The sequence below is a fragment of the Apium graveolens genome, chromosome 2 (assembly GCF_009905375.1).
Source record: "Apium graveolens cultivar Ventura chromosome 2, ASM990537v1, whole genome shotgun sequence".
Taxonomy (NCBI): domain Eukaryota; kingdom Viridiplantae; phylum Streptophyta; class Magnoliopsida; order Apiales; family Apiaceae; genus Apium; species Apium graveolens.
Window position 1 is genome coordinate 64,730,269 of NC_133648.1, and position 16,760 is coordinate 64,747,028.

Sequence of the window (16,760 nt, forward strand, 5' to 3'; positions counted from 1 at the left end):
TCTGTTTATTAAGATCTGAAAATTAAATATGAAACATATTAGATATGAAATCTCAAATATATATAACAATTGTTTTTATGAACAATCTTATTTTTCATATATCAATATATACATTTCTTTTAGCTTGTAAACACCTAAACACTAAATAGTTGAGACTAGAAGTTGTAGATTGTCACCTTGCAACAGAAAATGATCGTATTTGACATTACGTCAAAAGAAATTGAATTTAGTAAACAATAATCAATGGCGGTCTTTGACATTCCATGAAAACCAGTCAAATTTACTAACGAACTGAAAATGATCGTATTTAATGTCCGACTAGTTCTGGTCGTATTCAACAAATTAACAACAGGAACCGATCGTATTTTGTAGACATGGCGGCATTTTCAAATTTTAAAGAAAAATTTGAATTTTCAATGCCAAAATTTGAAATTACTTAAATGGATCAGATTAAGTTGAAAGACAGTCGTTCAAAATTATTTGGTCCAAATGAGCCATTAAAATAAGCCGGTATTTTTTGTATTAATACTTGTATTAAGTTAAAATACAACCTGACTTCTTAAAACAAACGCGCGATTATCCGGTTGTATTTAGTTAAAAAATCGTTCATTACTGTCGAAATAAGCTAAATTTTACGGGAATTTTTCTGTCGAATTTTACCGGAATTCTCGTAGTGCAAGTGGGTGCATATTATGATTTTGAATTTAAAAATCAAACCTTTTATACTCGAGTAATTTAGTAAAACAACTCATTTCAGCGGCTTCAAAAAATTTATAGCAACATGAGTGGATCAAAACAAGTATGACCTAAATTCTTACATATCAACTGTATACTTTATTCTATCTTTACAAATTATATGAACAAATTATATGCTAAAAAAATCTTGAAGGAATAAATTCTTATGTTGCATCAAACAAGTAGTGATGTATGCATTCTGAACTGTGTATACTTTTCAACCTGAGATGATACAAACTTGTTTATGATCACTTGGTTCTTGTTTTTTTTTTGCATGAAAACATGAATACCCCTTGACAAAACATATCCACAACTTAGAGAATATCTTGTTGATGATAAGATGGATGGATGAAAAGACTTTACATCTCTCTGTGTAACAAGAAATACAGCAAATAAATGTGAATCAACACTTTCTCCATGCTTAAAGGGTAGGGAACTGTCTGTTTCTCCACACTTTTTACCCTTTTTATTGATAATGTGAGTTTCTATGTATATCATTTTCTACCTTGGTGGACTGAAAATTATACATATATGCTTGCTGTAAACCATAACTTTTAAGATCACCTGGGTCACAATTTATGCAATTTGATTGATTTCACACCCCTCAATATACATAAATATATATATGTTGTAAGCCCACATTATGTATATCATGATCCACACCCACTCCCTAGCTCGTAAAGATTAAGATGATGACAATGTATACCTAAAAGAATGACCATATCTTTAGTGCTTTCTACCAATCATAATCATACATTTCCCAATTGAAAAATGTGCATATTTTATATAGTACACAAAATTGTATTTTTTAAGAGATTCTCTAGTTATATATGTATCCATGTGTTTGTTTCTGTAGTTCTGTTAGTCTTAAATTGATTCTATTGTCTTGCATAACAATAAGATATTTATATATGTGCCTATAGTATCTACAAGTTTATTGTTTAATTGCCATATGCATGTTCTCGAACTATATAAATTAAACTAATAAATGCCTGCCTTATTGAGACCAGAAACTTTAAAAACATAACTGGAAGATGTTCTGCAAACTTCATACATGCAGTAACAAACTCTAGCCAGCTGCCATTAATTAAGATAATCAAAGGTTACTTCATGAAATTGGCTTTGTTTGTGATTGGTTGGGAATGACCAAGGTATTAAAATGTGCCTCTTTGTACTCATATTTTCTTATTTTTGTGCTTTTCCCTTTGGTTTATATTGAATAAGTTCACTCTCATCATAATTTATAATTCAAATTAGAATAAATTAAACCTTTCGGTGAAGCTTCTACTTGACAAAATTACCACGACTCTACAAAAAAGTCGAACATTCACGCAGACAAAACTAAACCTAGCTATTTTCCATCTTTAACTTAATCCACTACATTGATTCAAGATTATATAAACTAACTTGAATACTCCACATGGTAAAATTTGAAGCCTAGTAGCTCACGTCTTCCAGAATGAAGATTATCCCATATGCAAAATATTTAAGTGCTTCCCATTGCCAAAACGATGTTGGAGAAACAAGTTGTCCCCATGTCACAAACTACTACATGTTTAATCAAGTGAAATGATATGATACAAAGATTGGAATGTAGATATGCTTTTCGGTTTTCCTCTTTTAGGCCACTATATATATATATATACAAGCAGACAGCTTAGTTGATGGAACTTGTTAACATATTATGTATCAGTGTTTATCTATCTCAGGGAGGGGCTTGTGGCTAAATGTTGACATTGTGTCTGTTTGGATGGAGTGATATAAACGTGAAAATGTTTTGTTTTATTTTTAAAAGATACATGCACACATCTGTAACATTACATCTTTCATATTTATAGGCGATCTGATTGTTTAGTTAATTTTTTAAAATATTTGATACGGACACTAGAATAAAACCTTTTAATTTCTCAATCAGGGAAGCATTTGGTTGATCAAGCTCGGCTAGTATGATATAGACCTGACAATTCGATAACCAGATCGGTTCTTAATTGAATCAATTTTGAATTCTTAATCGGATCAATTTTGGATCAGGTTCACTTTCGGATTATGATATATTTTGACAACACTCGAATCGAATCGGATGTGATTCGGTTCAGGTTTAATTCGGATTAAAAGTAGATGAAATCCGGTTTCGATATTTTTGGATTATAACTTATTCAGTTTTTCAACTTTTGAGACTTAAAAAATATTCTTTATTAAATGTAGTATTTTTAATATAATATAATGTATTTTTACAAAAGTTATGACAACGTAATTATGTTATCATAAATATAAAATACTTTTAAGTATTAATTTTATTTACTACTAGCCATATTCGGTTCGGATAATATATTATTCGGTTTTCATCGGTTCTAATTTCTAATCGGATCTAGTATTTCAGATTATTTTCGATTAAATTTTCGGTTCGGATAATTTTCGAATCGGTTTAATTCAAATTCCGGATAATTATTGAATTATATAATTCAAATCTCGGTTTCATAAATTTTAATTTGATTCTTCAGATCCAATTTTAATTTGATTCTTCAGATCCAGACTCGTTCTGACGGGTATAGTATGATATAATCCTTGCTGATCACTAACCCTATTATTGGCAGGCTTAGCGAGACAAATTTCAAAATGACTTGGTGCCTGTACAAGCTGATAATTTAATTCTTTAAGTTAAGCTAAATTGATAGATAAGTCTAATTAAGCAATAGCACAAACAGGATCAGCTAAATTGATAGATAAGTCTAAATAAACAATAGCACAAACAGGATCACCTTCTACCTATCTCCGGTTTCCACTTTGACATTGATTACATATGTAACACTAGATCTACAATGTCAAGAAGAAAGACAAATATTACATAATCATGACTAGAAGGCTGATCTTTACAAATAAAGAGTTTAATGGTGTAACCATTTGCACCCGCCTAAATATGGTTGATCCTTGTAAGCTGACATCAAAGGGGGCCAGATCTGATAAATATATGGAAACCACAAAATAATCACAAATTTGGACAAGTAAAATATCAATGGACTCCAGTGGCTTGTACAGATGAATGAATGCTGCGAAATATCCCTACTGGTAATACTTCGCTCATCCCATGTTAACAGAACCATCTTTTACCAATTTGACGCTTAGACTGTTAAATCTTCCTCTTGAGTACTGTCGAGAGGCCTTTCTCCAATCTGTTCCGGTTTTCATCATGGCTGCAAACTCTTCATAACTGATCTTTCCATCCTACATCACAGCACGATAAGGTGAGAATGACTTCTCTTAATATGAAGCCGATAGACGGCAAATTAGGAAATGTTTGGCATTACCTTGTCTGTGTCAACTTCTTGGAAGATGTCATTAGCGATATTTGTACAGTCATCATCTCCATCTTCCATTAATGCATCTCGAAGCTCATCTGGTTCAATATATCCATTACCATTTTTGTCAAAGGAGGAGAAGGCTTTGTGAAGATGCTCATCATTTGCCATCCTTTGTAGATGGAGGGAAACGGCAATGAACTCCCCATAATCCAGAGTTCCTTTCCCATTAATATCTACCTGTTACCCAGAAACCTCTGCAATCATTACTAAGAAGCTAGCAATCTATACTGGTTGTAAGTTTTACAAATACTGCTCATGCAATATTACAGAACATCCTTCTCAAGATCTAGGGTGTACTAGGAAGAAGTCCATAGCTGTTGTTGCTAGTCCGCTTTCTTATAGAAAGGACGGTTAGTTTTATCGATCGGCTGATGGACGACATAGATAGTTATATATCGTAATATCTTATGCTCATAGATAGTTATATATCTTAAGATCTTATGCTCAAACCAATATTAATATATCATAGTATAAAGCTGCAAAATTTTTGCCATGCTAACATAGAAAACGACACTTACAAAACAATTCTTCATATATCAAAGCAAAGAGAATAAGGGGAACTCTAATGAGTCGAAATAACGATATAGTAACTTTAAAAAAAAATGATTTTTGGGCAAGTTGAAATTGACTCACTGCTTCAATAAGTAGCTGTATATCAGCCTCTGCAAGCTGGGAACCAAACTTTTGAAGACCAAATTTTAGTTCCTCCACCGAAACGATACCATCATTATCAGTGTCAATTTTGTTGAATAATTCCTTAATATCCCCAACTTCTTCATTGGACAAAAATTCAGCAATGACCTATACATGAAAGTGACATTATTAATCTGCCGCATTAATTTCCTGATATAATGACGAAGTAATAACCTACCCTCAGGGCCTTTCTTTTGAACCTATTCATCATTGAAAACTGCTTTAATCTTGACTTGACAACATCTCCAAGAGGAACATTCGGAGCCTTTTTAGCATTTAGGATCCAGGGATGCTCTGCAATAGAAAATAGAAAAGGTCTTAATTACTATAACAAGCATACAAGATAGACATCATAATGAGGAGCTTAAGAAAATAAATTTTTAGTAGCACAAGTCAGAATCAACTTCGGTTTTGTTCAAAACCTTATCACACCTAGTAATGAGCCTAACATATAGAAGAAATTATCAATCTATACTATATTATAATAGCCAGAATAGAGATAATTTGGTTCAACGGTTTGGTTCAACGATAATTCCCTAATTTTGATTATTACAAAAATAGATAAATAGTGTTATATATCTAATAAACTACTAAATTATTAAACTACTACTAAATATAGTATACTTATCCTACTAAACTACGAATACAACTTATCCTATTATTAAAAGATATAAATAATAGTGTTACATATCTGCTAAACTACTAGAAATAGTTTATTTATTCTACTAAATTACAACCACATGTTATTCTATTATTTTTATTATAAATTTATAATCATTATATATTTATATAAATATTTTAAAAATATAATATATCTTGATAAATAAAAATTTAAAATATTAATGGAAACCCGTGCATCGCACGGGATTTATGCTAGTAGATATAATAACAAAAGATGATAGCCCATTCATTGGTTCCGCAAAGACGTTTTTTCGCAATTAACCCCTCACAATTCATTAATTATGCAATTATAATCCAGTCTAAGGATATAGACAACAGGAAACATATGGTATAGGCAGATAATTGTAATATTTCTTAAATTCGGTCCTTCAGATCCACCCATGATCCATTTCTGCAAGTTCTATCACTCAAATCTGCCAGGGCCCATTTATTTAGTCATGTTGGCACCTTTATTGAAATCTTCATTATATTGGGCCTAGTCTTTATTTATCTTCTAGGCCAGTTGTTCGGGCCCTAGTTTATTAGGGCTTGTTATTCCCCATATATACATTATGCTGGAAAATTTTGTACTTGGCTTGAAATTTGATATTATTGAGTACATCCATATTATGTATCAAATTGAGTTCAATACTTGGGTAGTGGTTGAGTTGCTTTCAACCACCTAAGTTGTCATTTGTCTGTTTAATCACAATGTCATCACTTTTGTTGCATTTCATTACTTGTCCTGCATCAAATTGGTATTCAAATATGGGCACGGTTCATCTGTCAAAACTTACTATTCACAATCACCTAAGTTACTATTCACTGCAGGAAACACTATTCATTGGATTCGCCATTCATCTTCTTCATGTTACAACATTTATGTCACTTGTAAACACGTTTCACAACCATCCTTCAACAGCCACCATCAGAAATCAGAAAAATTCAGAAACCCCAACTAATAACCTACAAAAACCAAGGCTACCCTGAATTCCCATATCTAAAACTGAAAGCTGCCACTATACCTACCCGAAACTCTGATGCAAATTTAGGATATAAACATTGTTTCTGACCTTTATAGTTTCAACACTATCATTGAAACTATAGAATTCAATGTTTTGCAATGAGGCTTTAAATACTTATTAGCAGTTCAGTCACAGTCGGCGGGTCGGCGGAGCTACTAGAGTGTGTGCTATGAATATTGAGCATGATGTGAATGAACGCAAAGCTGGGAAAAGACTATAACTTTATTTAGTTAACTGCATTATGAATCAGTTACCAATGTTATCACGAGTCTACAGCAATATAATAAAGTGAAAAGCTATAGCAACTAATATGGAATAATGCAGCTACAGAAAATAAAGCTTGAGAAGTAGAACACTTCGAATTAAAAAAAGATTGCTAAAAACATGATATTAATCCTAAAATTTAAATAAGGATCTTTTTTCAAGAAATAGACAACTTACATGGATTTTAGTAACGGGGTTATGCTATGCAAGTTTTAGGAGGTGCCAAAATTTTACACGAATAGAATAAATTAACAAAAAATCTGATTGATGTACTTATGTGACTAATTAGAAAGTTTGTGGGTATTAGTGGAATTAGAAGATAAACAAAACACTAAAGGGAGGGAAAATTAGACTTTTGTTAGCTACAACAACTATTATCACAGTTCCGACGGTGATGAACGTGAAATTTAAGTATTCCCTTTAAATCCTATTAGGCTATTATATATAGGTTATAAATATCAATATATTAGCATAAAACTATTTAAAAAGGGAAAAGATAATTAAACTCCAAGCGTTACTATATAAGCTCCATTTTTATATCTAAATTACATAATTACCCATGATCTGATGGAGTTTAAACTTTAAATAGTAAAGTTAAGGGCATTTAAAAAATATACATATCAAAATGGAGCTTAAATAGCAACACTTGGAGCTTATTGATCAACTTCCTTTAAAAACTTCCTTGCTCTTGTCTTACTTTATTTGGATTTAATATTAAATATTATTAAAAATAATTAACTTTCTTACAATAGTGTTAAATTTTATGCATCTCTTTTACTGTTGCAACCAGTTCTATTACAGATATACAAATATGTTGAACTGAATGTGACATTATTTTCTTCCACATCTCCTGCCCACATGTTTCTTAAAATGGAATGGGTCCGTCACTATGCTCTATGCTGCTATGCCGGACCTTTTTCTCATGCTATCGAGAGGACCTCTTGGTGTAGCAGTATCTCCATCGCTGTCGAGGGTTTGAACCTTGTCAAAGACAAGGTGGGTGGGTGAGTGTGTTTAATTATATATAAGAATAATGCATCCCCCTAATGCACTAGCTGTCAGCTAAGTGGCTCTCATCCACAAAGTACCATGCTACTCGTAATGAAATGACCCATCGACCAGAAACCAAGAGCACAAGAGCACAAACCTGGAAGCGAAGTAAATATAATGATAACGACTAACGCTTTCCTTTTTTTCTGCTTATGTTGTTGAGAAGCATGCATTTACAATTCTTTGTGTTGATTATTTAATTTTCTATTTTACTGATATCCATATTAAATGTGGATTTCTTTTTCGTTCTTTCCACTATCAATGTAGAATAAGTCAAGCAGATGAAGTATGCCAAATTGGAAATTGTTGGGCATTAGCTGATGATTAATATGGTCAGATCATTCTACAATATCTTCCTGGTCCAAACAGATCTAAGCCACATCTGTAACTGTTAATTTCACTAACATCTTAATATAGCTAAATGTCTTTAGGAGTTCTATATCCTACCGGCAGCAATAATAATCAATGTAAATCCTTATTATCCAAGATGTAGGTATCATTAAATACATCACAATACGAATAACAGCGCTTCCAACCCAAGGTGCCGGATGACAAGTATGTCAACTGACAAGAGCGAAATTTATTGTTACTATCTCGATCTACTAATAGGATGTTACTTGAACAAGTACTTTCCCTTCAGAGGCCTGCGTTTTTTATGATTAACTAGACTATCTGCTAAAATCTTGCAGTAAATTAACATATTTCAAAACGCACATAAGGATGTAAATTTGAAATGCAAAAAGTAAGAACTGTTCAAACAATAAAATAAAATCATATGCATCCCATGACCCCAACACCCAAAACCATGCAATTGTCCTACCTACTGGCAGGGACTAAGAAAACTTTATAAGATGTAATTACAGTCGGCAGGAAAAAATTACCAAGCACTTGTTTGGCTGTTAGCCGGATCTTTGGATCTGGCTCCAACATCTGGCGGACAAGACTCTTAGCATTTTCTGATATACTTGGCCAGGGTTCACGTTTAAAATCAATTTGGCCTCGAATAATGGCCTGTGCAACCCCTTGTTCAGACTCTGCAATTACAATTCTACATCAGCTGCATGGATTGTATTAGAAGTGTCTGAAAAAAAACATAAACTTCTTCAAACTTATGCGACCTTATTGGTCAGAAGATGAATTCATGAAGATGTCATCATCAAACCTCAAATTAACTAGTGTAGCCTTTAAAATAATATACAAAATCAGGATACTACATCTCATAGGCATGAAAATGGGCAAGGGAGAGAATAGAGAAGATAGGAAAGGAGAAATATACCAGCCCAGAATGGGGGCACTCCACATAATAAAATGTAAAGAATGACTCCAGCACTCCATATATCTATTTCTGGTCCATAGTTCCGCCTGAGCACTTCTGGAGCCATGTAATATGGGCTTCCAACAATTTCGCAGAACTTCTCCCCTACAAATCAATGGTAAAGCTTTGAATTACATCATTCCGAACAATAAGATACATAAATACGTTTTCACATAATTGAGAAAAAAAAATTAAAAAAAATTGCCAAAGTGGCAAAGTACCATCGTTCTATCCCCAACCAAACAACCAAAGGCGGACATAGGTGTGATTGTGTGAACAGTGAAATATAATAACAAGGGTTTGGACTATTACTTCTCCCATAGGAAGCACAGGTGCGGGCATGCGCGGTGCGGGATACGCGAATTCGGAAAAATTAAAAATATGGGGATTTGGTTGCGGGTGGATTCGGCAAATATTAAATTATATTAAATTATATATTATATATATAATGAATTAATAATTAATTAATTAAGATTTGAACCTGTGACATTTTGTACCCAAAACAAAAGTAAAACCAAGAACTTTTAAAAAAAAAGTTAATAATTATCATTGTGTGTTATGTTTGTCAGGACTTAAATATGGCAAGCTTATGTATTTGACTTTATTAGCCTTATCTATACTATCCATACTATATTATAATAAATGAAACATTAAAAGTTTGGTAATTGGTCGGTCGGTAGTTGCTGAAATTACTTATTTACCCTTAATTATTATTCTAATTCTAATTGGCTTGTTGGTCGATCAGTTAATTTTAATTATAATTGATATTAAACTCAATTTCCTTCGCCAATTTAAATTCTATTTCATATCCAACTCTATATTATTATTAATTGATATTAAAGTCAACTTCTTCTACCAATTTTATATTCTAATTCATATTTAGTTTTATATTATTCTTATTGATATTTCGGACTAAAATCAATTTAAGCAAACTAAATATAATTAGTTGAATTTAGTTTTGATATAATGTACCTCGGATTAAGACAAAATAATAAATACTACTTATACGATTTTATATCACTAAACTAAGATAAAAAATAATATATATTAGTATCCGAGTTAAAAAAGTAATATTATACAATTGATCCAAACTAACACAAAATTATAATCAAAATATAATTCAACCAACTAAAACAAAATCATATATATTAATTATCCGAGCTAAAACAAAATTAACTTATTGATGCGAACATAAAAAGTTAAAATTAAACTAAAAATAATTAGTTGAATTTGGTCGTAGAAATGGGCCTCAAGACAAAATAAAATAATGTAAACCGCCTATATGGGATAAATCAAATTAATATTAAATTAATCATAATTCGTATTCGTCGGTACTTGTTGAAATTTATTAATTACCCTTAATTAATTATTCTAATTCTAATTGGTCAATTGGTCGATCGGTCAATTCAAATTCTAATTGATATTTGAGTCAACATCCTCTACCAATTTAAATTATATTCACATCCAACTCTATATCATTATTAATTGATATTAAAGTCAACTTCTTTTACCAATTTTAAATTTTAATTCATATTTAATTCTATATTATTTTAATTGATATTTCAGACTAAAATCAGTTTAATCAAACTAAATACAATTAGTTGAATTTAGTTGATACAATGTGACTCAGGTTAAGAAAAAATAATAAATACTACTAATCCGGCTTAAAATTTATACTATTGAACCAGGATAAACAAAATAATTTATACTATTATATTAAGACGAAATAAATAAAGTTTGGTTGGTAGTCTGGAAGATATAATGTCATCGAACAAAAATAAAATTATACATATTATCAATTCGGTCTAAAATATAATAATATTCATTTCGGACTATAATGAAATTAAGCAAAAAACTAAATATAATTAGCTGGATTTGATTGACATAACGGGTCTGAAACTAAAACAAAGATTTGTTATCTCAGATTAAAACAATATAATAAATATTATAGATCTAGCTAACGGGTCTAAAACTAAAACAAAATAATGTATATTATTGATGTACGCTAAAACTAAAGGTAATTCTTATATTATTAATTCGTGTTAAAATAAAATTAAAGTTCACCTAATTCATTGTTAGGTATAATGATTGTGTGATAATTGAGATCCGACTCTAATAGCTGAAATATTAAAAATTTGATTATAAATCTGTGTGTAAAATTATTAGGTTAATATAATTACGGGTTTTTTTAATTTCTATAATATATAAAACTATTTTAATAGAAATTAAAATAGAGATGATTGATTAGTTAGTATAATATGCTATTCATCTAGGCTAAAAAAAATAATACAATTGATTAATGATAAATCAAAATTAAAATAAGAAAATAACTATACCAGCTAAAATAGAATAATATGTACTTTTTTCGGGTTAACATAAAATTTTTATAATTGATATAAACTTTTTATCATTGATCGAGGTTTAAACAAATTAAATCAAAATAAATTTGAATATAATTAGTTAGATTTGTTCGGTATACCAAAGTAAAGATAATTCGTTTACTACTGATTTGAGCTAAAATTTATATTTTAATTAAAACATAGTTATCTTTTATAAATACGCCTATGAATTTGAACAAAATTAAATCTTTCAATCAGTGATATTTATTTAAAAACTAAAATTTCACTAATTTATACACATACATATTTAAAATAATTATCAAATCATATTATCAAAAAATTCTAATAAATAAATTTCAGAATTTAAAATTATCACTTCAAATTAAATTCAAAAATTATATAATATTAAAAACAATATGTGCATCGCACGGGTTTTAGCCTAGTTAAAACCAAATTTTGAATAATCAAATTTTAAAAAAAGTAACAGAAAGACAAACTTGTGGGTTGGGCCTTATATAAACAAACAAGCCCAGTCTTATCATCGATATGACACCAGTCTCGTCATCAATATATACACACACACCTACCTATACACACATACACCCACGGCTACCAGTACACTGCTGAAAGAAGAAACAACAAATCGATAAATAGTTAAACAAATTACTGCAAATCGATTCATTGTATTAGTATATATACATATATCCATACATGTATATGGAAGGAAGAAAGAGAAGGGTTCAACAAATACCAAAAAATTACTAAAAATGCCCCTCCCGTAACCCTCACGAATCCCCGCTGTCAAATACTAGGATATCTACCTTATGGTCATAAAAAAAGTGCAAATTGTCTTAATGGAAAAACTTATACAGAATAAATGTATATAATCCCCATACATATTCAAAGTGTATATCCCTTATATTCATAAGATTCAAAGACGGTTACCCATGGGTCCAGATTAAAATAATATTTATCATTAATAAAAAAGTATAATAATTTATAATAACTTTTAGTTAAAATTATAAAAAAAATTACATGTTATAAAAATTAATAATGTACTAAAATATAAAGTAGCATCATGATCAAAGAAATGGTTAGATATAAATAATATAATATAATATAATTTTGTTTTCTAACTAAATCACCTAACAAAGATCTAGAATATACCATTGTAAAAGATATTTAGCTAGAGGCCCAGGAGTCCAATTACAACGTAACAAAAACAAAAATTAAAGAATTACAGTACATATGATATGATTTGTATATATTATGTCTACAAACACACCCCCAACACACACAATAATGTATGTATAAGCATATTCATCCCTCAACTCTCATCTTTGGTTCACTCCCCCAACTCCCCAACCGAATTCTATTAATAATACAACTTAACAACTATCTAATAATAATCTTCTCTGTAGTTGTCTACTTAATAGTTCCCTCAGACATGTATAGCATATTCATACAAATTAAGGTTTATATGCGGAAATACCATATGCTGAAACACTGATATTTCTTTCTTGGTCACCCGTGGAGGGGGGCCAATGACCCCCCTCTGAACACCCCCTAAATCCGTCACTGCTTGCCAGCTATCATAGGTCAATATATGACTACAAATTACACATAAAGGATTACATAATGAATCAAATTAAAAGCAGAATTCCAAGTCTACCTAAATGCATAATGAGAATTACTCGAGGTAGAGCAAGTCTACTCAGTAACCTAATCTTGACTGCCAAACACAATGTTCAGAAGTATGAATATATGAAAAAAATTCCACTGTCATTCATAATCATCAATGTACTTACAGTGTATTTCAACTGATTTAAATAGTTTAAAGGTTCAGCTATTTTTCAAACTTTAGCTTAACAGATAAGGTTCCTCGCGGCTAGCAGTAGTGAGAATATTCTAATTAAGCTCTACAAGTTCACTAGTATATACAAATGATCAATTATAAACAACAGAGACTACAATTTTTTAAATAAATAAAGGACAATGGGCAACAACCTTTACCTAATGTCATATTACAGTTAGGCTATCTTCTGGATGAAGTTGATAAGATCAGATATATATCCAATTTCTATACCACCAAGAACTAAGGAATCCTCACCCTCAGGGCTGACTCAAAAGCTTTGTCTAGGTTCTCGGATCCTTATGATGAATCTTTAATGGGTCGTTTAAAGGCATAAGAGATTTTAAAATAAAAGGATCTACTAGTAATTTTCCTTCTATATCTTCAATGGCTTTGCTGGTAAAATTGTTCAGGAAGAATATGCAAGAAGGCAAGCAAGAAATTAAAGTTAAATATACAGAAAGAGAAAATTGCTAATTTCTGATTATATTGATGGCTGTGGTCATGCAGGAAGCTGTTAATTTCTGATTTTACTGATTGCTATGGTCATGCAGAATTGCAGATAGACTGCTCAGAAACATAGCTGACTTTTGTTGTCTGTCTATGCAAGCTAAGGGGAGTGTCTGCTAAGAATTAAAATAGGGTAACTGCTTCATTTGGGTCAATCCCGCGAGATCTTACATTAACTAAACATCTACTTTGATAATAGCTATTAAGGATCACACTTGACCAACATCAAGGAATCAACACATGCAACTGACTGCTTATAAGATCTGAGACTTCAATAATCAACCCTTTTTACATTAGTATCCATATTTACTTTTAGATAAGATCCAAATCCGTAATTTGACCCGTTTTAATAATTGTCGGTATTCTAAGAAACAATACTTTATGGAAATGGTAACCTAATTAAGGAATTTGAGTTTATTAATGTTTAGTGTATTAAAACATACCTAAATTAACAATACAATTAAATAGTTAACTAAATCCAAACATACGTAAATTTACATAATGACATTATTTAAACTTAACGGTATAAATTTTATTATAATGAAATAGCAAAATTATCATGATTAATATTATTAGTAATAATTATTAATTTAAAATAAAAATAAAAATTATAGATACCCGTTTGCATAGCATGGGCTGTAATCTAGTAGAACTAATGATTAGTGGCATAAAAGGGGGACATATTGCCACATCCCTAAACATACTAGCATCAAACAATGAGAAATCCCTCTGTCAGAAAAAAATTTAAAAAAGTGGAATTTCTAGCCAGAAGAACTATAGTTACAAAAAAGTATATATAAACTGCTGAGCAGATAAATTATTTGGTATACAGTCATTGGTAAGTTATGCAACCTAAATATTAATTTTTTGTCAAAAACTCACTTATACTTTTGAACAAAATACAATCCAGTCCTTCAATCAATTTTAACAAAATCAATTTAATCAGATTTTCACCTGGCTTGAAGAAGATTGACAAGCCAAAATCAATAGCTTTTAAAGGCGAATTCTCCTTCTTATTCGCAAATAAAAAGTTCTCCGGCTTCAAATCCCTATGAATCACTCCATGCTTATGACAAAGCTGAACAACCTCCACGATTGTCCTCACAACCGTAGCCGCAGCTCGCTCAGTATAATGCCCTCTAGCAACAATCCTATCAAACAATTCCCCACCTTCACACAACTCCATTACTATATGTACAGCACTCTCATCCTCACAAGCCTCCCTCAATGTCACAATGCTCGAATTCTGTGGCAAATGCTTCATTATCTGAACCTCTCGCCTCACATCATCCACGTCCACATCAGTCCTCAACTTCCTCTTGGAAATCGATTTACAAGCCAACATTTCCCTAGAACTCTTGTCAATACACAAATAAGTCACACCAAATTCACCCCTACCCAACTCTTTATCAACCATATACTTATCTTCAATATTTTCCTTCGACACCTCATTCAACACAGTTACCCCCTTCTTTCCTACACTGGCCTTATTCTTCCTGCCACTATCTTTACCCAAATAATTCGAAGATTTCACATCTTCCCTAGCAACGGCAGCAGGAGATCTACAACAATTACCCATCAAATTAACCAATCAAAAACCCCCAAAACACAGCCTTAACAACTTAACTAAAAACCAAAGTTGCAATTCTCAAAAAAATCACAGCTTTAAAATCAAGAATCAAGAAACAACCAAAACAACAACTACCCCCCAAATTAACTTCAGATTTAACCAAATTAAAACACCAAACACAGCCTTAATCACTTAAACAGTAACCCCACTTAAATTCCTACATCACCATAGCTTCAAATCAAAAAACCACATAAAAACACCACTAAGAATGCTAAAGAATCAAAATGTGAAGTACCCTTTTAGTAAAAGAGTGAAAATTAAAATTTGGGTAGGAGAGAAAATCAAGAAACTGAATAAAAATCTAATCTTTTGTTTGAAGAAGATATTTAAAAAATGGGTCTTGTTTAGTAGGCTGTGAATTTAGAAGGGTGACTGAAATTTTAGAAAAAAATTCAAGAAACTGGAGGGTGGGGTTAGGAGAGTATTGAATGTTTAGTTTATTCTTCGCACAGTAATATAGAATTATATGTACGGTATGTAACTGTGTACAGTTAGTTTTTCACTGGGCATGAGCAACTGGGAGTTTGGTCCAAATTTTGGAGCATCTCTTCGACTCGGGCTACGGATGGCAAATTAATTCGATCCGACGAATGTCCAATCCGAAATCCGATATTTTGGATATACCGAACCCGAAATTTTGGATTTGGATTTGGATTTGAACTATACCGAACCGATACCGATCCGAAATCCGAAATTCAATCCAAACCCAAAACTCGATTAAAATCCGACACATTTATTATAGATTATATGTAATATTTTAGATGTAATACATATAATTTACATATTTTTCTTGTATTATTTGAGTAATAATAGATTATTATCAAGATTGTCAACACTTATTTATTGAATTATAACTTTTTATTTCAAAATCAGTTTTTATTATGTAAGATGTACTTTGTATATATTTATAAAAATAATAATTTATGATGAAATACGAAATATTATGTTATCAACATATCTTAGATATTACTCACTGTGCCAGCCCGCGCAATATAATGTGTTTAACTACTTATTAGTTAATATATTTTAATTTTAGCTATCATATAAATGTGATTAATAGAATTTGTATGTATAAGTAATATTAAATTTGACTATATTATTCGTAATTTTTGGATGCCCGAAAAATACCTGATCCGATCCAAAACCCGACAGATTTGGATTTGGATAACCCAAAAATATTTGGATTTGGATTTGGATTTTACAATATCTGATCCGAACCCGACCCGTTGTCATCCCTAACTCGGGCGGTTTGTTCCAAATTTTGGTTCGAATTATAAAAAATATTTTTTTAATATTTTAAACTTTTATAATAAAAGACTTCATTTTTG

General features: G+C 31.0%; 1 protein-coding gene across 1 annotated transcript; it reads right to left on the reverse strand.

The window, feature by feature from the left end:
• Positions 1–3,428: 3,428 nt before the first annotated feature.
• On the reverse strand, positions 3,429–15,864 carry LOC141707472 (calcium-dependent protein kinase 13-like). Its single transcript, XM_074510655.1, has 7 exons — positions 14,757–15,864; positions 9,063–9,206; positions 8,668–8,820; positions 4,966–5,081; positions 4,728–4,895; positions 4,041–4,271; positions 3,429–3,957 (listed from the first exon to the last, which is right to left on the reverse strand). The coding sequence occupies exons 1-7, from the start codon at positions 15,379–15,381 to the stop codon at positions 3,814–3,816; spliced, it is 1,581 nt and encodes a 526-aa protein (XP_074366756.1). The 5' UTR covers positions 15,382–15,864; the 3' UTR covers positions 3,429–3,813.
• Positions 15,865–16,760: the final 896 nt, after the last annotated feature.